The 23626-nt window shown below is 36.4% G+C and overlaps 1 protein-coding gene across 1 annotated transcript in view; it reads right to left on the bottom strand.

The window, feature by feature from the left end:
- LOC122814279 (receptor-type tyrosine-protein phosphatase C-like) overlaps positions 1–23626 on the bottom strand; it is a 2027173-nt gene that overhangs the window by 1513600 nt on the left and 489947 nt on the right. Inside the window, exon 13 of the mRNA XM_044086870.1 lies at positions 22830–22910. Within this exon, the coding sequence (XP_043942805.1) occupies positions 22830–22910 (81 nt within the window). The remainder of the gene's footprint in view (positions 1–22829; positions 22911–23626) is intronic.

Here is a 23626-nt window from a genome sequence, read left to right as displayed (position 1 = left end):
CTGGGCTTGCGGCTTTCAACAGTGTTGGGTGTAATGCAAAATTTGTACAGTGCATACCACCCAATGCCTTATTCTGAGCTTGTGAAAAAATATGAGTGTGCTTCTTGTAAAGTAAGTTGGCAGACTGTAGTACATTTTTCATTTCATTGTATACAGGCAAAGCATTAATGTTCAATGGGAATATGCTGAACAACTGCATGAGAGAAAAATAATGGCACCAATCTGAAATATTACATTTATCCCAGTACAATGATTTAAGTATGTCAGGTGAGGCTCTTATGCCCAGAATTATTCAATATCCATGAAAAGGTTTGACCACTTGAAGCTATAGCTAGTTAGCTTTTGCTATGTATAACATCCATATTACAAATAAATATATATATATATTTATATATATATATATATATATATATATATATATATATATACATTTCCTTGAGTTCACTGGACCACTGCAAGTATCATTAATTTACATCAGTAATGTTCAGAAAAAAAGGTTCACTTCTGGGGGTGGTGGTGTGTTATTCCATCCCTGAACATCAGCTTCCCGACCCCACCCCATCCATGAACAATTTTAGGAGGCTATGCTAATGACTTCAGTGATGCCAGTAAGAGTGTAGGCAGCAAAAAAGGAAGCACTGTCTCTGAGAAGAAAAATCTAAGGAATTGTGAGATAAAACATTTCAAAATTTCTCTTTTTCAGATTTTTTTCATTTATTCAATGGCTGTAAAACAACCTGAAAAAAACATTGTATATTTAGATGCTTGTTCATAATTCCCTCTCTAAGCCTGTTTAGCATTTAGTTGCTCTAGATTTGCTGCAGAATAATGCATTTTGAGTGTCTGCTTCTAGCACAATTGTTGTTCGATTTGCTACTTCAGAAATACCCATTTGTCTTCTGGATTTTAAAAAGACAATTACTGGTTAAAATCAAGGAAGTATAATTGTGTGGATGAGTTACCATAATTGTAGATGTTTGAACAGATCACTGTTAAACTATTTTTAACATCTAAGACTTATCCTGTGAAGGTCCCTCCATCTGACCATCCTGCCAAATTTCAGGATCCTCCCTCCCCAAAGCATACATGTGCCTTAGGCATGCACCAGCATGCTTATAAAATAGAAATACATGTCCACACCATGGTGAGAACATTCTCAATGCTTTTGTATATAAAGAAATCTGTCCGTGTTACAAGCAGTTTGCCATTTTGTTGGTTGCAACCTCCAAAGCACAAGAATATAAGTATCTCATTGGGGATTGCTTCTTCTTTTTCTATAAAATTCTTGTTTTTTTTCTCATATGTCTATCAAAAAAAGGGAAATGTGACTGTGGTACACAAATTCCTTAGCACTACAGTTGTCTGTTTTTGACCAGAGACACAACATATAAACTTGTTAAGTCTTTCAAGGGTTTACTCCAAAAGCAGTGAGATGCCTCCTTAAAACCCTTGACTGTTATGTGGACAGCAACAGGTTATCTCTCTTGGCCCATGCTGTTGTGTTATTTTCTTCTTCTTCACCGTCGACACTTGACCCTCCATCTAAAACGAAGCATAGGACTAAGCCAACGAAAGGATTCAGATTACTTAAAATGTCTATCACTTCCTCCTCAAAGTTAGAGATGGCACATCTTGGTAAGGCACTTTCACAGCCTCCAGACCATCCATCAGCTTCACTCAGGTGCTCTACCATTGCCACTTTAGAGGCCATTATGAGCAGGGCATAATACAAGTCCATGGCCACTGACTATCCTTCTGTCTCTTCTCCCATTGCCCATCCAGTTAAGGTCCACTTGGTCTAAAAGTCATTATTTCAAAAGGTGAAAGTTGTATATACCTGATACTTATGAAGGAAGAGATTGAGGGCTGTGGAGCTGAGTTCTGTCTGCTACCAAAGAAGTCTCTGGCAGATGCCCCTCCCTTCCATAAAAGTACTGTCTACATCATAATAGTAGTCACTACCACAGAAGTCATCAAGTTTAAAAAAAATCAGTAAGCGGCTGGATGTGGAAGTTCAGAGAGAGCTGCAACATTTGATACTATCTGTCTTTGCACAATGTTATTGGTTACCTAATTACAAATATTCTCCTCTTCTGACGTTTGAGATTCATGGGCTGTTCTCCAATATATCACATATCCTTAGGAAGGGACATATTACTGACAAGGCCTTAATCAAATTCTCTGATTAAATCATTCCAATGACAGTCAAAAGTGACTATAGTTGTGCTCTGCTCATTTTACATTTATAAGCCATTGGTACTGTGGATTATACCTCTTAACACAGAACTTAAAGTCTTTCTATCTTGCACAACATCCCACTCATAGTTTAATCACTGTATGACTCATAGAAAGCAATGAGTCAAATATGCATTTACTTTCTCCATTTCAGCTAGTAAGACACTCACAGTTCCCTTTTTATTTATTTTACACCTCACATGGATGAACTAGAAAGCTACCAAACAAATCAGATTTCATTCATATTCATACTGCTCAACTGTCCAGATTTTTGCAGAATGTCCAGATTTTTGCCTATATTTTTCATCTGTCCCTCAAAAAAATTGTGGTTTTCTGCCAAATCAGTGAGGATTCAAGTCACTAAATAATGACTTACATTTGAGTTTCAGGCTTCATATCCTTTAGAAAATGCATGTATGTTATTTTAATAACTATCCAAGTTTATAAGAGCAATATTTAAAATATGCTCCTATTTCTGGAACTTGGTTCCCCATTATTTTAGGTTTTGTACAAATTTCTTATGCTAAGATGTTGAGAGGTATGTTCATGTTATAAATGTAACTCCAATATACACTGTGGAGAATGTAAGGCTAGCTTTACCTAAATGATGTTATAATTAATGTAGATCAAACCAAAGCTATGCTCTTTGGTACAAAAAAACAAAAAATATAGACAAATTATTTAGTCTCTTCTCCTGACAGCTCAACAAACCTGGATCACTTGAAGTTGCATTCAGTTTTAAATACTTTACTTTCAGCTTAGACCAAATGCTCATTTCTCTTAATTCATGTCAGTAATTACGTCCAAAAATGCAAAAAATTGTCCAACCTTTACTGTATCAGAAGTGTCAGACTTTGCAGTATGCTCTACTCTTGGTTAAGTAACATCTCTTGGACCATAGTCTCCACAGACTGCCATATCCAAATCTGCATGGCCTATATTCATATGGCTCCCTATACACATCCTCTGTCCATAGAATGTCATATACTGTAAACAAATTGCAGTGCTACTTTCTGTACCCCTCCTGAAAAAAAGAAAAACAAAAAACTCTCCTCCATTGACAAGGTTGTTGGTGTTTGCGCATAAAGCCTGGAAAGCTTGCTAGAAACATTCGGAAATGTACCTCCTATTTTTCCTATAGCTATAAACTGAAAATGTAATTCAAGCATACGCAATTTTTGCATATGCTTCAGAAATATTGGTATTAACAGTACTGAATATTCATCCTTCTATCTTATTAATTGTCTAATTCAAGTAAATTAACTGTTTATATCCTGTATCATGTAGAGTACAAGGTCTCTCTGCTGTAGACAGAAACAGAAGAATACAACTTCTACTGTTCATAGGTTCATAGGTTGATACTAGGCTATTGGCCCTAGGGCCTATACAAGCCTAGCCATAACAATCCCCTGGCTATTTCTTCCCACACTTTACTTCCTGGACCTCTGTCTAACAGGGCAACTGACGTGATCCCCGGGGTGAATTTCCTTTATAGGTTCATACTTGCGCTGCAGTACTGACATCATATCTGATGCGCTGAACTGCAGACAGCACAACAGAATGCAGTATATCTGAAGAAGGTTTTAGTTCTAAAAGTGATACTCAGAATTGTAAACCAGGCTTGCTTTTCTTTACAAAACACTTTTCATAATGCTAAAAATGATACACTGAAATGTGTAAAGTAGGCTAGCTTTTCCCCTCGAAATGCATTGTTTTCTACACTGAAAATTTTAAATGTCATGCAATAGACAAGGCAACGGTTTTCTAGACCTGGATCAAAAGCTCTATGATAAAAAAAGAACAGAATCAAAATATTTCAAAGTACAGCAATAACATCAAATAGGGACAAAACTGTCAATCCTGGAATCCTTTTCAAAACAAATTGTCCTAAGTTTTACTTTGACTTTATCTGTGTAAATAATGAATATGATAGTCAGAAAGGAAACATTAAAATCCTCATAAGGTCCGAATCAATGTTTCATATACTACTTCATTTGCTTTCGCTATTCCATCATCTGCAACTGAAGTCATTTTTATCTATTTGTGATAGCTACAATTTACAAGTACTACAAACAAAGGTTAAACATTTTAGCTAACTGAAAAACTCAAACTCAAACTCATTAACAGAACCTCTAAATCAGTTAAATAACGTACATAAACATCGCAGAAAGCATGTCCTGTTTGGCAGTAATCTTCCATAACACAGAGGTGTTTATCCAACTACATTGCATTATACAATTAGAAAGAATGTCAACCAATTATGAATAGCAAATTTGCAGTTTTAAACATTTTATTGCAGAAAATTTGCAGTTGCTATTCAAAGACAAGCCCTGGCAAGAATGAGAAAGAACCTTATTATCTACTCATTAGCATGTATCTGAATCACATAGCACCACTGTATGTCCTGAGCATTGTTTTCCCTAGTGGTCTATGCATTGCACTAGCATTGGCACCTCTCCTACACACACACACACACACACACACACACACACACACACACACACACACACACACACACACACACACACACACACGCATACACACAGTATTCCTATTCACCTACATCCACTCATCAACAAACAAGTCCCTCTACAGCTGATCATATTCACAGAAGCAATTACCCATTCATATTTACGCATGTGGCAATGCACACGCACACACGCACACACACACACACACACACACACACACACACACACACACACACACACACACACACACACACACACACATACACACACACACACACACACACACAGAAACACACAAAACACAGACAAAGACACACACACACACACACACACACACACACACACACACACACACACACACACACACGCACACCAATCCTGATGTCTTTTCTGACCTCCCCCAACAAGAGTAAACAAGTGACCTCTGCGTTTTTACAGTGGTCACTTCCCCCAATTAAAATTTTACTCTGCTCAGTGATTCATAATCACTTAGCCAATCAGATCAGGAGCAGCAGACAGTTCTGGTAAGAGCACATGGGTAATTAGCATTACCTACTGCCAAATGAACATGTGGTTGTGCAAACAAGGCCACTCTGTGTGCTGAGGCTCTCATGAGGGGGAACCTCAGCAATAAAGTGGCTCTGAACTATAAAAGTTTGGTACACTAGGGAAAACTTTCAAGCTAAGGCTTCCCCATCAGTATCTGACACATCTTGCATAGGGGATGTACCTCTGAGACCTCATTTAATTATGTTATAACTCTAGGTTTGTTTAGCCATATAGGAGAAAAAAACATGCTCAACATTCTTCTTCCCCAGGATTATGTGATCTCAGAGTTTGTATATGAAACATTTCAAAGTTAAGTGAGGTTAACCCTCTTAGAAAATCTTTTAAGTATTTTAAATTTATTTTATTTAACATTTGTTGACCGGGAAAGTCTGACTTGGAACAAAGCCAATTTTCAGCTGAGGCCTGGGGAGAAACACCCCAAGAATGAATTGTTTTAGATGTTTTAATAACAGTTATATATTTAAGCTAAAGTTTAAATATTATGTTCCAAGCTTTGTTGAATTCAGAATTCAGTAAGGTGCTTTGTTGCATTCCAGTGTTGTGTGTCTAGTTTATGAATATGATCCATTATAATAAATGGTTCATTTACTGAAATAATATTTTTTAAGCTATTCAGTCAAATATACACTGATAAAAGAATTTGCTTCTTGTAAATGACTGGGTATATGCCATTATCTGTATTTGTAAAATGATTACCCATGACATCAAACTATCCAGATTAGTTCTTTAAACAGATATTTGGCCTGCACCTGTAGCAGTCATTTTGTAGATATGGAATTTGAATAAATTGTCAAGCCAGAGTCTAAAATTGTCATTAGGCTGTTGATCATTATTCTAAGAGCAACAAAGAAGTTAAACCTAACTGATTTCCTGCAGCTCCCCCGAAATTGGTGCCTGTTGATGAAACATTTGTCTCACCTTGGTTTAGATACTATAAATTTCACAGGAGCATCGTATAAAACAGGGCTTAACTTTATTGTCTTTAAGATCATTCACCCAGGTATACTACTTAGGTGCATTTTAAGATCCTTGCTATTTCAGTTTATAGAAGCATTAAATGTTTTCACTGACTACCACATGATTTACTTTAGTATACAACTGATAGTCTTATATACTATCTAGTTACAAAATCCAGTAAATTCTCAAACAAATGTATATAAATCAGTAAAGTCAGCTCAGGTATGGCTCACTAGGATAACTCTGTCTTAATGCTAATGGGACAAAAACTTTCCCTTTGTGGATATAGTACAACCTCCTAATATGACTTCTCTGATGAATGTATTGACAGCTAAGTCTGCTACAGAAGTTTGTCTGAACAGGATCTAAAAATCTTGTTTCTTTGAAATGTTGCAACAAACTTTTATACTGGGGTGGGACCTCCTCAACATTCCATGAAAAAGGGATCACCCACAACTCCCAGTTAAATACCATCTACCTCCAAAGTCATATCACATTGTTACTAGGATGGAATTTGGAAGTCATCCAATTCAACGAAACAGATAAAATGAATTGCATTTTATCAATGTGTCCATCATTAATCTGTTCTGCCAAATATACTCTTTTGAAAGTAGTTGTTTAAATATTTTGGTTCTTAGCTCATTCATTGAATGTGCAGTATATGTTGTCTCAGTTACTGACATTTTCAAGTTTTTTACCTGCTGCATTGCTGTTTCGTACCAAAAACATGGCTAACATCTATTGTGGCATCACACTGTCTGTTACTTATCACAGTCTCCTGATCTGCATGAAGCCAGCCATAAAGTTTTTGAATTTGCATACCATTCACCAAACAGCATGTATTATCATCAAGTGACAGCCCAATTCAGCTGAATGTCCTTTCTACAATTAAAATAACTTAAAGGTTGTTACAGCATCAAAGCTACTATCATCTGAAACCCTTCACTTAAAATACTGCACAGTTAAAAGACAAAGAAGAGTATCACTCATGAAATCACTGTCTCCAAAAACCTGCCAAAGAGAAGGATTTCAGCTCAGCTTTTCTTATAATATGGAACACTCTACCGTACCACAGGCTCTTAAGGAGATATAAGAGTGTGAGATCCCCTTGTAGGTTGCATTCCACATGCAAAAATTCTCTGCAAAGCAAAAAGCACTCCATGGTAACAAAATCCAATACTAGACATACATCCACACCCTGTAGGTACTCAGGTACAAAGCCCATAAGGAAAGCCAACACAATATCAATACTCTAGTCTTAGGAGACTCCATCATGATACACTGTGATGCTACATTTACCAGACGGAATAAGAACAAGGTCAAAATTACAGTCAGTTGCCTGTCAGGAACCAGAATCTGCCATCCAAGACTGTACCAGTATGACTCAGTCATAGTCCATGTAGGTGTAAATGACCTGAAGCTTACCTCCCTGAAGTATATGAAAAATGACATTATGGAGACCTTGGACTATCTGTCCAAGGCTGGTATAAGCCTAGCAGTGGGCAGCATTCTAACTTCACCAAGAATGATGGTGCAATATAAACAGAAGATTACTGACTTCAATAAATGGCTTGGCTTCTGGTGTCATTCTAAGGGTGCACAACATCTGTCAGCATGAGAAAATATAGTCAACTGACAATATTACTTTGCCAAAGAAATTATGCATCTGCCCTCCGACTTTCAAATATTGTCTAAAATGTTGTTCTCCGCATAGTGCATTTTTTATACAGTATCATTCTGACAAACCTTCTAACATAGCAAAATCAACTCAAGGAAATCTAAAGGTGCTAATACTCAATATATACCAGGAGTATAAACAAGAATATCCACTCTCTCCAAGCTCTCCTCTTTTTGGAAAATGGAAACATCTGTGCAGTTATGGAGACATAGTTTAAAGCCATGGAGAGTATCTTGGCAGTGCAGGATTACAAAGCCTTCCTCTTGCTCCAGCTACTGCACAGGCAAGGACTAAAGGTGGAAGGGTCTTCATCTACATCAATAGCAAACATCCCTCAAGATAAGTCCACCAGTATTATGGACTTGAGTTTCTCCATGTTCAAATTACCATACGCAAAGTCCCATATCATATCCTAATAAGTTATAGCTCACCCTCTATGTCCCGTGAAACCCATAGACCTACTGGAGACACTCACCATTCAAACCAATACAATATTTATGGGTGACTTTAACTATAATTCTATAAACTGGGAATCCTACTTGACCCCAAACTTGTTAGCACTGAGATTGTTGGGCTTTGCAAACACAAAAACCCTGAACCAGATAGTCCATACCATACACCTGCTGAAGGTGCAAACATACTTAACCTGGTACTCACAATTATGGGAGAAGGCTGCACACCCTGTGTAGTGTCCTTTCTGGTAAGGGGAGACCACAAAGCTATATAAAATTAAATTCTGTACCAACAGCAAACCCTATAACAGTCAAGAACAATTCTAAGACTAACTTCTTATTATAAACTCGCTCAAGCCCATTACGCCATTTTTGTATATTTCCAGTTAATACCCAAACCTCCTTATCACATCCATACCATTTTGGTCTTTGACCAAGTGACTTTTTGGTCTTTAATCTAGTGACTTTTCAGGTAATAATAGGCAGTATTACAATGTGCAAAGAGATATTAACAAAATTACACTGATTGCTAATATAGGATGTCCTACAGTAGAGAAATTAATAAATTAATGTGTCACTTAATATTAATATTTTCATATTTATGTTTATATTTTAATACCTGAGAACCCTGCCTAGTATTGAGGGGCATAGTGCGAAATGCCATGGTGGAAGACAGGAACATTTATTTTCAATGTCTATTTGCATCACACTATACCTGAGATATTGCTAGCTGTTATTTAGTAACTGTAAAAATAAACAATATTGCCATATGTACTTAATACTTCAAAAAACAAGTGACTTGTAAACTGTTGCATGACATCAGGAGAAACCTTAGATATTGTCAGAGAAAACTGTCTTTGATATTTGCACTGTAAGTTGCACATTTTTAGTTACATTCAGTGTTATTTTTATTGCTAGTTATACAAATAAGCATACATCATAGAGGAATTTCTTGTTGTCATGTGAAAATTTATGTCTGCTTAACCAAAATGTTCTAACAATATATGTCTAGTTAGCACAGTTTCCAAGATATGACAATTTGTGAAAGTTTAACAAAAATATAATTTGGGGTTTGTCTGCATTATAATATATTATGGTATTTCTAAAAGACTATAAATGCACTGACTATTATTGCTGCAAATAATACTTCGTACTGATAACATTGCTATTTGTATAGCTTTAATAGCTTTTATTTTTACCAAAATATTTACATTTGTTTATCTTATGCTTTTTAGGTTTATTTTTTAGACAATCCTCTGGAGTGCAAGATTTAAGTAGGCTGCTAGAAGTGCGACATTCTACATCACATAGGTATTAATGAGTTAAGTCTTTGTCTTTCGGTTTTCCCCAGTTAGGAGTTGCCACAGCAGAACTCCAGTCCACTCATGATTGGCAGTGGAATTTATGGTGCCAAATTGCCAGCCCAATGCCCAACCTTCAGCGAAGGCACATCCATTCACGCACGCACCTACCTGCATGCCTTTAACGTCACTTGACCATGGGGATGGCATGCAGACTCCACATAGAAGGTGCTCCAGCCGAGAATCGAATGGGAGAACCTCTTGCTGTGAATTGACAACGCTTACCGCTGCCTTAATGAGTTAAGTGATAACATGAAACAATTTCCAGCCCCTCTAAACCCGGAGAACACAACGTGTGAAATTATTCACAGAAACCCTACACAATCATATTAACAATTACAATGAGACAAATGTGCCTAAAAGAAATAAGCCTAGAACAAAATCTAAAAATAAATCACCCTGGTTGAATCCAAACAAAACAGGCTGTACAATAAAAAGAAAGAAGTCATAGCTAAAATTAGAAAGTGCAAAATCTAGCAACATAAAAGCTCTCTTATCAAGCTAAACATACAACTAAGAGGACAAATTAAGTATACCAAAGCTAATTTTGAGGTCAAAATATCCTCCCAGGCCAAGTACAACCATCAGACATTCTTTAGTTATATCCAAAACTTCAAAGGCAGTACACAACAATGTAAAAAACTGGTAGTAAATGGAGCCATGTTCACTGAGCAAGAAAATATCTACTGACTGACAAAAGCAGCTCCAGTTTTACCCCTCTATCTCCTGCAGCTGTCCCCCAGGAAATACCATCAAATATAACCCCACAATGAACATTAGGGAACAGGTCCTAGAAGCACTCTCTAAGGCCTAAAACACTGCATTGATCTTCCCCAGTAATGTCTCTGGATGCCCTCTAAACAGCCTGAAACAAAGCCTAGCACAGTCACTGGGTCATTACTTAACCATAGCATCCAGACAAGCTTTGTTCCACATGAATGGATGACTGCAACAGTCATCCCTCTGCACAAGAATGGCCCATCTATAGACTCTGGGAACTACAGACCCATAAGTCTGACCAGTCTCATATGCAAAGCCATGGAAGGAATTATCATGGATATCATTAATAATGGGGTAGAAAACATTCAGATACTGGATCTCACCCAATCTGGCTTCATCAAGGCCAGATCATGCCTACACAGCCTGGTAGACTTCTTTGAAAAGGTCACCAAGGCAATGGATGAGTGCAAAATGGTCATACTGCCTTCCTTGATCTGGCTAATGCATTTAATACAATACCCCACTCAGGCATTTTAAACATTCTTCACAACAACACCAGTTTGAAAGACCAGCAAACAAACAGATGCAAAATTCAAAAATAAGCAAGCAATAATGCCCTACAGAGTACATGTTAATGTGTAATTAATGCCTGCCCAGGGGTGTTGTGAGGCCCGACACCACAGATGGAGGGCTTCTATACCCCTGGAAGGAAATTAATTACACATTAACACACAACCTGGAGGGCAGTATTGCATTTAGCGAATGGGATCTCTGTAAAATTGTTGTGTTTTACTTGGTTATGCATTTTTTAATGCTATATTATTTTTTATCTATTTTGGGTGTAAAATAGCTCCTCTGCCTAATGTTTCAAAGTTGCTGTAGCACATGTAAATGGTGTTACAAAGCATTTTACATCCAAAATATATCCTTTTAAAAATATCTAGATATTTGCTTTATTTTTTGGTCCCTTACTGCTAAAATGGCTTCTTGCCAGTCATTGGGTATTGAAGTCACTAAATAATGACATACATTTGACTTTCAGACTTTATTTCCTTCAGAAAATTCATGTTAAAACAAATTCTGTTATTTAAATTACTTTTTAATTTTTTTAAGTATAACATTTAAAATCTGTTCCTATTTTGGAGCCTTTGTCCTCCATTTATTTCAGGCTTTATCCCAATTTATTGAGCTAAAAGATCAAGAGGAATGCAAACCTCTTATCAGCTGCTGCTAGTGTTCTGGCAGTTTCACTGTCTCTCCATCACACAGATACCACCCCCCACACACGCACACTCACACACCCTTGCCCTTCAGAAAATGCATGCTAACACAAATCCTATTATTGCAACCACTTTGTGATTTTTTTAAACAGGAATATGCTTTTGTTTTGAGCCTTAGCTCCCCCTTTATTTTACATTTTATTCATTTAACTAATCTAAGACAAGAAAGGTATGTAAACCTCTTAACTGCTGCTGCTGCTGCCACTGTTGGATCACTCTCACTCTTCACCCTCTCTCTCTCACATACATACTTTGCTTTCATGCGCACATTCAAACACATAGACAGAAACATAAACACACAAGCAGAAACAGAAACATATATATATTTTTTCTTTTATATTTAGATTATTCACTCGCTAAACAGCAAAAGCACTGCTTAGCAAGTGTAAAATAATGGCACAGTCATTCTCGCTTTCACTCACATGCATGCATACACTCACACGTACAGATATAAACACACACACTTTTCTTTTTCAGTTTCTTTTTCTTAATATATTTTACAATCACTGATCGGCAGTAGCACTGCTTATCGAGCATAAAATAATGGCGACTGTTAAGTTTTTTTAGTCTGAGCTCCACGGCAGCTTGATATGTAGCCATGAATCTGTGGACTCATTTTTCATTGGGTATTACTTGTACATTAATACCCTGCTGAAGAACATTTATTATGCTGATGTACAGTTTGCCCATTTTCTAAAAACAATGAAATGCCCACAGGAAAGAAGAAATGACAATGTAATAGTGTTGAAGTTAAGTGTTTTCATCAACTTTAATTAATGACTAAGACTTCATCAGAAAAACTTCATTGTCAAACAACAGTAGCTAAGAAGCACTGGAAACATGAACCACAAAGCATTATAGAAAATGATGAAGTTAATATCACACGGGATCACCCATTGCCAATAGTTCAAAATATAGATGCGAGAAACCAATAGTAGTCCAAGAAAAAAAGACAAAAGTAGCATTGATCATTGAAGTTGCTTCACACAGTGACTACAGTGTCTTATGTACAGAGAGGCACAAAGTCATTAAATACTAGGATTTATATGCAGAAACGAGGGCAATGTGGAAGACGGACATCCAGACAGTTCTAACAGTAGTAGGAACAATGGGTCTTATAACAAAGAATTTTCAGTCATACTTAGATATGTTACCGATACATGTAACTCCATGTAAATTGCAGAGGGAGTTAATACTGGACACATTGCAAAGAGCACTTCTGGCAAACATGAAAAACTGAAACAATATTAATTTCATGAACTTTAATCATACTTTGACTTACGAATGGGGTCAATTCCAGGTATTAGAAACCCAAATGACTTGGAGAAATTAAAAAGTCAAACCAAGTCTTCATAAATACCTTTCTCTAAAATCATATGATAGTTGTAACATGATGTCACTTCCTGTTATAAAGATTTCTTTAATGAAGAAATAAAAATATAAAATCATACTACAAATAAGACTTAAACAACTAGATTTTGCAACTCTACTAATTAAAAATCATTCCTTTATTTATTTTTTTTTTATCACCAATTCTTTGAATTAATGTTGATATAACCATTCAACCCTGGTGGCATATCTGAAGCTAAAAGCACTTGCCATTTGGCTTTATTGGTGTCAAGTACTCCATCTGTGTCTCCTCATAGTAACTCTAGCAATACATTATCCCCCCCCCAAAAAAAAATGAAAGCTTTTTAAAAATTGTACCTACACTGGCAAGTTTCACTAAAGCTTCACTAAAGTTTGTAAGTGTTCATAAATTCTTCTTGGCAGTTTTATAACATTTTCTTTCTACATAACAAATAGTGCATGAATCACATGAAGCCAAATATACTGGGTCTATATCATATGTTTGAAGTTTTATAACTTTGAATGTTAAATAATTGAATTTAAATGTTCGAAGAAATAAAACTTTGAACATATATAAAAAAAACTGAACTTACCTGAGTAGTGTAAAATGGGGGGGGGGTTAAGCCCAACACCCTCGCTCTTTAAATATACTAACTCCGAGACTGCACTATAATGCGGTAAAGGGAAGATTTCCCTTACTGCACTGCAGTGCGGCCTCAGAATTGGTATATTTAAAGAGTGGGGGGCACAGCCCCCAACATGGGGGGTGCAGGATGGCTTTCCCCCCTGTCTACAACTGTTAGTTTTTTTTTATATATGTTCGAAGTTTTATAACTTTGAACATTTAAATTAAATTATTTAACATTCGAACATAAAAAACATATATAGACCCAAATATACTATTCCTTTTTAATTGCAAGTAAATCTATTGCTAAGCCAAATGTGTCTAGATGTTTAATAATGCTGCAACCCTCATTTATATCTCTAAAAATTTACATTTTTCACATCAAAATATGTCCTTCATTTTTGTAAAATCTGCTAAATTTCTTTCACCATTTTCAACAACTGATCTAATATTCTGTGTTCTTTTATAAGTGAACCAAGGTATATCACCAAGACTCTTTGTAAGATCCTTGTTTCTCATTATTTGCCAGTCAGTTTTTTTTTTTATGCCAAAAGCATCATCAAAAATCGGTAGTGGAAAGGCTCTACCAAAACAGCCTTGCCTAACTTCATTTCTATTGGAACTTTGATATGTTGTGACAAAATTGGTCCAAACATAATAATTCTGTTATTTCTAATATCAGAAATAATGTCATTTAATAATTTCTCTCAGTATCCTGTTTAACAATACAGCTCCCTTAAGTAGACTACCTCTAACTCAAATATATCATCCTTACTTGTTAATCTACTTAGTCTAATCAATGCACCTCTGATCACATTCTTTTTCATGTAATAAGGGTGCTGTTATTTTTGGAAAACAAATAGTTGTTAACAAAAGTACTTTTTTAAAATAAATTACTAAGAAAATGCCAGTCTAACAAGTCTAGACTAAGATTTATATGTAAAAATTGAACCACATTCCCATAACTACGTAAAGTGAGCCTTAACAAAAACTTATGGTAGTGTTTAAAAAGTTGTAAAATACTTTAAATTCCTCTTCACTACACTTTCAGATTTAAAAAAATCATCTATGCAATGTTTATAAATGCAAACTTGTTTACATTAGAACATAGCTGCCCTATGTTTTAAAATCGGAACTACCAAGACTTGATAATAATATATTCAGAGTAATGTAAACACATATTTATTCATTTTAAGTAAGAACGGTTGATTACAACTTCCCCATTTTGGTTGTCCTCTATTTTAGCACTGGTCAAGCTACTACCATAGTTTGCTTAAATTTTTAACAGTAAATATAATCATTTTAGGAAGTTTTGTTTTTTTTTGTCAAGGGTTTGATACACAAATGATTTTTTGGTAGCCTAACATATTTTCTTTTTACATTTTGTTTTTATAATAGACATTAAAATGCATTTATATATTTAATTTAATAGATTCAATGAAGTGTTTAAGAAATTATGTAACTGAGTGACTTTTTTAACCACTAATCATGGTCAATTTTTGTATTTAAATGTATGGTTTCTTATGGTTGAACCAGTTCTGAGGAAGTCTCTTTTTGTAGATGAAAGCACTTAACTATGATAAAAAATTTACTGAGAAATCAAGAAGTGTTGTTAAGTTTTCAACTTGGAGATTTGTCTTCTGGGTTGCGTTCAGCACAAGGTACATTGTTGATTATTGGTTTCTTCATACCTCGGTTCCTACAGCAGTGTTTTAGTTGCTGGTTGTTTGGAGCTGTAGTTTGTAATGGCAACCCAGGATTTTAGTCGTGATAGTGTTCCTCCTCAGTGTCAACACCTTGAATTGTTTGAGGAGTTACTAAATTGAAAAAAATTGAATTTCTCATTCTGATAACACATCAGACTTGCTTTATGAGAATGCCAGTGATTCTGTTCCCTTTTAACAGCCAATTTGGAGTACATTCGATCATGCTATTATTTTTCAGGGGACTGATATAATTGGCCTAAACTCTACGTTTTTTCATTGGAATGCTAATTTGAGGTCTGATGGGGTCCTGAATAGAACAGAGTGAGTACTGCACACTTGGACTAATGAACTTTATTCTAAATATAATAATTTAGAATTTAAAAACTGGTTGAATGACAATGCAATATTTATGGAGGCCAACAGGATTTTAAGGTACACTGAACAAACTAAAAAATAAATAGGTACCATTCCATCTTGCTGGACAATTCATTTCTTCATGAAACCATTTCAAGAAAGCAGGTGCCTGTGGGGCTTAGGATCTGCAAATATCCCAACAATGTGGAAGAAACCTCTCAATATCAAAAATAGTTGATAGAAGTGTTTAATAATTGTGGACTTGATATTACGAGACTAATTATTAAGAACGGTGAACGGCTGTTAGAAAATGTACAAAATGAGATTATGGTTTTAAATTGTTACAACATTAAAGATGTGGACAATAAATGTGAGAAGATTAATAAGTGGAAATGTGAAAATTGGAGAGAGATAGAAAAGATTATGCAAAGATGAGAGTATATCAAATGCCAAGGAAAAGACATAATATAGAAAAATACCATAATAGTCAGAATAAGAAGATAACTCATTATGAGTTAATTGACAGTGCTTCTGAAAGTTTTATAGATCAAAGTGAAGTCTCTCAGACGAACAATGGTAGGGAGGATACTAATGAAGTTTAGGGTATGAATTTAAAGACCCTTTAAGATTTTCATCCCTTGAGATGGTCCAACAGGTTAAAAAAACATCAGACGAACATGAGATGAACCCAAAAACCACCAGGATGTAAATGGTCGCAATCCTGGAGATAAGGAGAATTTTAACTCATGGTCCCCAGTTGAGGGATCAGAATGTTAGTAATAATTAAGCTAATAATAGTGATAGGATTTTGATCCAAAGGTTGCTTTATTCCCAGGACAACTTCAATCTTTTTAAATACAGTGGCTTGGAGCTTACTAATATACATTTTTCGATTAAAAAAAAAGATTTTACCTTTTTGCCTACTAAGTCATAGACATCAGTGAAATACTAATGCATATGAAATTATTTGTAAGGACGTTAACTCTGGATGTCTTATATACTAATAAGGAAAGATTAGTTCAAGGAGCTAGTATACTTAAGAAAAGTGTCTATAACTTTCCTTTACATCCCATGCTACAAAACTTTGAGGCATTAGTGGAAGATGAGATTAGTCAATATGACAAAACGATAAGAAGAAGATTTTCAGTCTTAATAAGAATGAATGTGATTTGCTTCAGGAAATAAGTAAAAACAAAACTATTAGAGTCATGAAAATCGATAAGGGTGGTATTTATTATTAACCATTGGGATTATACAACAAAAATGTTGGAACTGTTGCATAGTGATTCAAGATATACTCAGGTTTCTAAAAATGAAGTCAGTGCTTCATACAGAAAACCAAACCTGATATTAAAGGGAATCATTGTGCAAGGTATTTTTGATAAGACCTTATTTCAGTTTCTGAAAGTCTCATGCCCAGTTATTCCTTCTATTTTCAGCATACCAAAGGTCTACAAAAATATTGTAGACCCCCAATTAAGACCTATTGCAGTGGCTGCAGGTTCAAAAAAGTATCTGCTAGTGGGGTCTATATTGAATTAACGAAAGCTGGTAACTGCGGATACTTTTTCTCCGACATATAAACAGCAAACTCTGCAAACCGCGAACAGACACATCCACAAATGTTTTCCTCAGAAAAAAATTCAGTTGGCCGTTCTTGGGAATTACCCTTTTTTCTTCAATGTAGCATGATCTCGCAGTTGGCATATTTAGTTAGGGGGTACGTGGGGGGCACAGCCCTCCACAAATGCTCCACACCAGAAGTATATCCCTCATTTGTAAGATCAGACCATAAATTAATCTCACTGGATGTCCACATCCCAACCCCACCCCCAGCCTAGAAAACCACAGTGAAAAACTTCTCAAAAGTGAACTTCTCACTTCTCAAAACTGAAGTGGAATCCTTCAAGGCCCTAGGGCCAGTGGAAACTACGGCCCAAACTGCAGAATCCTATATAAACGCATTCTACGGATATCTCCAGGAATGCATGGATCATGCTATCCCAAACAAAACCAAGACCCAATCATCCAAAGGCAGGTGTCCAGGCTGGTGGACCCCTGCCATAAATAAACTGTACAACAGAAGGAGGAAGCTACTACATGATAGAGCAAAATCCCTAATAGGGAAGGCATCTCTGATCAGTACTAGCAAAAAATTACGATCCCTCATAAAATCCTCCAAGGCCAGCTTTGAGAGAAAAATTGCACAGGACACCAAAGACAATCATAAGGCTGTTTTCAGTTATGTTAGAAACCTGGGATGCAACTCCCAGACTTGTTCTGAGTTGATTCTAAATGACAAAAAATACACTGAACCCACAGACATCGCCAATATCCTGGCAGACAGGTTCAGTGCAAACTTTTCCACCCCCTCCCCCCCAAAAGAGCAAGTATCTATCCCAGCAGAGGGCTGCCTCCCAAACATCTCTGATGCTCAGGTGAAGGCTGCCCTATCCAAAGCAAAAAACACTGCTTCCATGGGACCAGATGGCGTCCCAGGTTGCGTCCTACATGAACTCCAAGAGGAAATAATCCCTCAAATAAAACAGCTATACAATCTCAGCCTCACTACAGGATATGTGCCCACAGAATGGCGTACAGCAACAGTAGTCCCACTCCACAAAGGTGGAGCCTCTACGGACCCTGGAAATTATCACCTCATAAGCCTGACTAGCTTAGTCTGCAAGGCTATGGAGAGGATCATCATGGAGCTCATAAACAAAGACATTGGGGACCTACAGACACTAGATCCTACCCAGTTCGGCTTTGTCAAGGGCAGATCCTGCCTTTTGAACCTGGTTGACTTCTTCGAAACAGTCACCAAAGCCATAGATGAAGGGAAGGTAGTCCACACAGCCTATCTGGACCTTGCAAAGGCATTTGACACAATACCCCACTCGGGCATCATAGATAAGCTAGCCAGCTTAAATATAAACCCCTATGTCACAAGATGGGTCGCAAACTGGCTCAAAGACAGAACCCACAGAGTGAGAGTTGCTGGAGCCATGTCAGACTCAAAACCAGTCACAAGTGGCATCCCACAGGGTTCTGTCCTGGGACCACTTTTGGACGACTGCAAACTGGGCGCCATAATCAACTCTCCAGCTGACACAAACATCCTTCAAAAAGGTCTCACAGAGACAGATAACTGGTGCCAGTGCCATGGTCTAAAGCTAAATGCCAAAAAATGTATAGTCATACCCTTTGGCAAAAACAATGTGCCCACAAATTACCACATAGGTGGAAACCCATTAAGTACAGAGAAAGTTATTAGGGACCTGGGGACCCAAGTTGATAGCAATCTCTCCTTTGAAAACCACATTGTCAAAGTGGTTAAAAAGGCCTTCTACATAGCCCACCTCATCACGAAGGGTTTCACATCTAGATCAAGAGAGGTAATCGTCTTTATTCATCCCTCATCAGGCCCATCATAGAATACAATGCCCCTTTTGGGATGTACCTTACCCGACGCCTGCAGCAATTAGAAAGACCCCAAAAGTATCTCACCAAGAGGATCAAGGGTCTCAAACAGATGCCATATGCTGCTCGGTTAAAAAAACTCCAGCTCTACTCAGTTGCATACCGCCTACTTTGAGGCGATCTATGCCTGACATACAAAGCTATGTCAAATCCAGAATTAATGGACATGCTCCACCTCAGTAAATCTAAATCCCTTAGAGCCACATCCTCGAGGAACTTGAACCTCAGCACAGAAATAAATAGAACTTGCTGGAGGGACAGGTTCATAACCCAGAGGCTCCTCTGGAATAGAATTCCAGTTCATGTGAGGCAGAGCACCTCACTGAATCTCTTCAAGAAGAATCTCGATAGGTGGATGGGGGATCATAGGTTTGTCCCAGGGATTACTCCCGTGTCACTATTAGACAGAGGCACAGTAAACTAAACCTTAAAGGGCACAGTATACGCAAATCAAGGGGTGGCGTAAGCCATACAGAATCGGGCTAGGCTTATAATTGCCTCAGGGCAGATAGCCTAGTATGAACCTATGAACCTATGAACTTGATTAATGTTTTAAAGTTCATGTTTTTTTGTAAGGCCATGTGAATTTTTTCCTGAGAAAAAATTTGCTGACATGGCCATTCGCAGTTCACAGAGTTCGCATTTTATCTGTCGGGTAAGATCTATTAGCTGTTATCAGCTTTCATTAATTGAATATAGACCCCCTCTAGTGTTATTAGTGGACAGAAAGTTGAAACTTTTTTTAAAAATGCATTCCCACAGATTAAGTGATTTGTGGGATATTTTAAGGAAACTCACAGATGAGTTATATAAACCCTCTACATTGCTTGTCAACATTGATATAAGTGATTTGTTTTCAGTAATTCCCTATTCCACTAGATTGTTATGGTTTGAAAAAAGTTTGAGTACAGAGTGAATGTTTAAATGCTGGTGACATCAGTCAATTAGTCAAATGCATAGAACTGGTTTTAACTAACAAAGTATGTATTTTGAGGGTGAATTTTATAAATAAGTGAATGCTGAAGGGATGGATGCAGCATGCACCCCACAAACACTACTTGTACTATTGGAAGCAATCTTTGAATCTAAGTGTAATATGTTTATCCCTCTTTATTTAAGATATTTGGGTGACATTTTTCTTATACAGGAGGGTACTACTCAGGAATTTATGGTATTTATGAATAATAGTACTGAATTTTTAAGATTCACATACAGTTATGGTGTTGAGACTATAAACTATTTTGATATTAACATTCAAAAAGATTTTGAAGGGAGGAATTTTGTGTCCAGCATATTCAGGAAGGAACAATTTTCTTACTCCTACTTATAGTATTTAACTGAAAATCCCCCATATCAAAAAAGAAATATAATTAAGGGACAACTTGTCATGGCAGACAGGATGACTTCTCGTTATACAAATTTTCTGGATGAAGTTGGAAAAATTTATTTTTTTTCTCCAACACGGATACCTAGCTACCTTAGTTAGTGAGGCAGCTGATTAGGTACTAAGTGGTTGGGGAGCAAAATTTGCCCCATTGTTTGGGGAGAAAAAATGTAGTTGCACCATTAGGGCCTGTCACTAAATCTAATGATATTAATTACAATAGGTCTTTTATATTAACGTACAGTCAGCACACTGAGGACATACAACACATTGTGTTTAAACAGTAGAATATTTTTTCTCATACATGCAGCAGTTTAGAACTGTTTTTGAAAAAACGTGTTTTTACTTATAAAAGGGGAAATATGTAAACGTCATCTTAGAGAGGGAGAGTAAGGCAAATGATGACCAGTTGGGTAAAAACATCAGATTAAAAGGAACTTTTAGGTGTGAAATGTGTAAGCAATGCCCTTACATTTCTGATTGGAAGTACTAGATATTCTAAATTTAGGTAGGACTTTTAAAGGTCACCAACATTTTAATTGTTGTTCCAGTGGTATGGTTTATTTAGCCTACTATTCAGTTTGTATTTCATTTTATGTGGGGAAAACTAAAAGGGCTTTGAAAACATGGATTAATGAACACAATTGTGAAATCAATAAGGGGTTATTGACTAATGCCCTTTACAAACACTCTTTGGAATGTCAGAGGCATACATTTTTATTTTGGGTAATGGAGCAAGTAGACCATAATCCATGGCAGACAATGGGAAATTTTATTAGACTATAGGGAACTGCTTTGGCAGTTATGGTTGAAAGCCAGTGTCTCCCTCCCACCACCAGGGTTAAATGACCAAGTCTCAACAGTCCCAGTTTTAAAACTTAGGACAGCTAAGCTCTAAAGTAAGCATGTATTTATTCATTTTAAGTAAGAACATTTGATTAAAAACTTCCACATTTTGGTTGTCTGCTAGTTTTAGTACCAGTAAAACTACTACTACAGTTCATTTAAGTTTTTAACAGTAAATATAATTTGTAAGAATTTTTATTTTTTGTAAATGGTCTGAAGCACAGTGGATTTTTGGGGCAGCCTAATATGTTTTCTTTCATTGTTTATTTGTATAATAGACATTAAAAAGCATGTACATATTTAATTTAATAGATTTAATGAAAGGTTAAGATTATGCAACTGAGTGACTTTTTTAACCTCTAATCATTGTCAAATGTTGTATTTAAATTTGTTGTGTTTTATGGCGGAACTAGATCTGCTGAAGTCTCTTTTTGTAGAAGAAAGCGCCTAACTATGATCCAATATACTGAGATATCAAGAAGTGTTGTTAGGTTTTCAACTTGGAGATTTCTTTCCTGATACATTGCTGGTTATTAGATGTATATTGTAAGTTATAATAGGACGGGAAAAAACAAGAAAGAATTATCATGGCATTCACAACAGCTTATGTGGACTATTTTGTTAAATGCATGTGTAATTTCTTGACTAGTTGTTGCCGGCATATCTCATGTATAAAGACAACTGACCAGAACAAGATCTTGCCTAGTCACAAAGTAGAACAAAACAATTGTACATAATTATGAATAACTTTTAGCAAACTTTTCATATAACTTTACTGGCATGGAAGGTAGGCTATTTGATTTGTTTTCCTGAGTCGACCTTCCCCTTTACTTGAATTTAAACCATGCATGTTTTCACAACTTGCTTAGAGATTAACACTGTGTGACTTGCTTATATCATTTGCTATACACAATCATTTTTTCTCACTTCTTTAGTGAAAACTGCCCATGCACCTTTCTGCCTTGTCTGGGTGTCCACAAATAATCAAGCAATCCTCACTCAATCAGTGACTAAATGTTGTCACTGATGCAATGACACTGGCATTTACTATGTCATTTAGCCTCAAAATTCAAAAGTAACAATCATCTCAACTTGCATAGTTATGGCTGTCTACCTGACTTTATTATTTCCAGGTAGTTAGTGAAATTTGCGTACATAATTGCTAATAATATTTGGTTGATGTGCATCTAGACTGTTCTGAAACTGTAACGAATGTAAGCCAAAGTGACATTTTTCCTAAACAAAATAGCTGAAAATACAACTTGTAGTCAAGTACAAATCAAGGAGAACATGGTTACTAATACTCATTAGTCAAACTGAGATAATGTATGATTGCAGTAATTGAATGCGTGTTAGTCACCTTGTGATGTTGATGCATGGGTGGTAGAAGTTGTGGTGTTGCCTGTGGTAGCCACAGCAGTTACAGACATACTGGAAACACCTGCAAAGAAATTATGCAGAACAGCTAGTTACTCAAAATGTATGCTTTGCCCATGTTATTTAAATACGCATCTGACAATGAAATATATGTTGATTTCATAAAGACACCAACAGAATGGTTTGGAGGAAAGTTATAGCATGCAAAGGATACCTCTGCTCTGGAACAAAACTCCCCAACCACATAAAGGAAAGTTAATCGGTATCTATATTCAAGTGTAAATTGGATGTATAGATGGGAAACAGAAAGTATACCCTAGGAATGCCATCTGTATTACTAACGAAGAGAGCAGATCCTAAATGCTATATCCCATGCATGGGACTCCTTAAATTATCTATTTTATGAACTCAGTTATTCTCATAAGGGGAAATATATAATAATTGACCATGGGATAGGTAAGGCCAGTCTCTAACCAAATGGGATAGGTTAAACTTCTTGTAAATATTTGTAAATCAAGCAACAGGGCTGGGGACTCTCTTTTCTCTAATACTGTTGGAAAATCCTGGAACCTTCTTCCTAACGAACTGTTCTCTCTTCCCTCTATATCACTCTTTAAAACCAAAATGAAACTTTTCCTCAGAACACACTGGTTGTGCCCCTGTACTAAACCTGACTGATCAACTAGCTCTTCTTACTTGGTTCAGCCTACCCCCCCTCTTCTCAGCAATCAAGTTCCTTTTCTTAATAACAACTTACCTTGTCCTTCTATATTGTTACTT

This window comes from Protopterus annectens, chromosome 10.part0 (assembly GCF_019279795.1).
Source record: "Protopterus annectens isolate FY-2018-M chromosome 10.part0, PAN1.0, whole genome shotgun sequence".
Lineage (NCBI taxonomy): Eukaryota > Metazoa > Chordata > Ceratodontiformes > Protopteridae > Protopterus > Protopterus annectens.
Note: the sequence above shows the minus strand (reverse complement) of the source record. Positions and strands in the feature narration are given on the sequence as shown.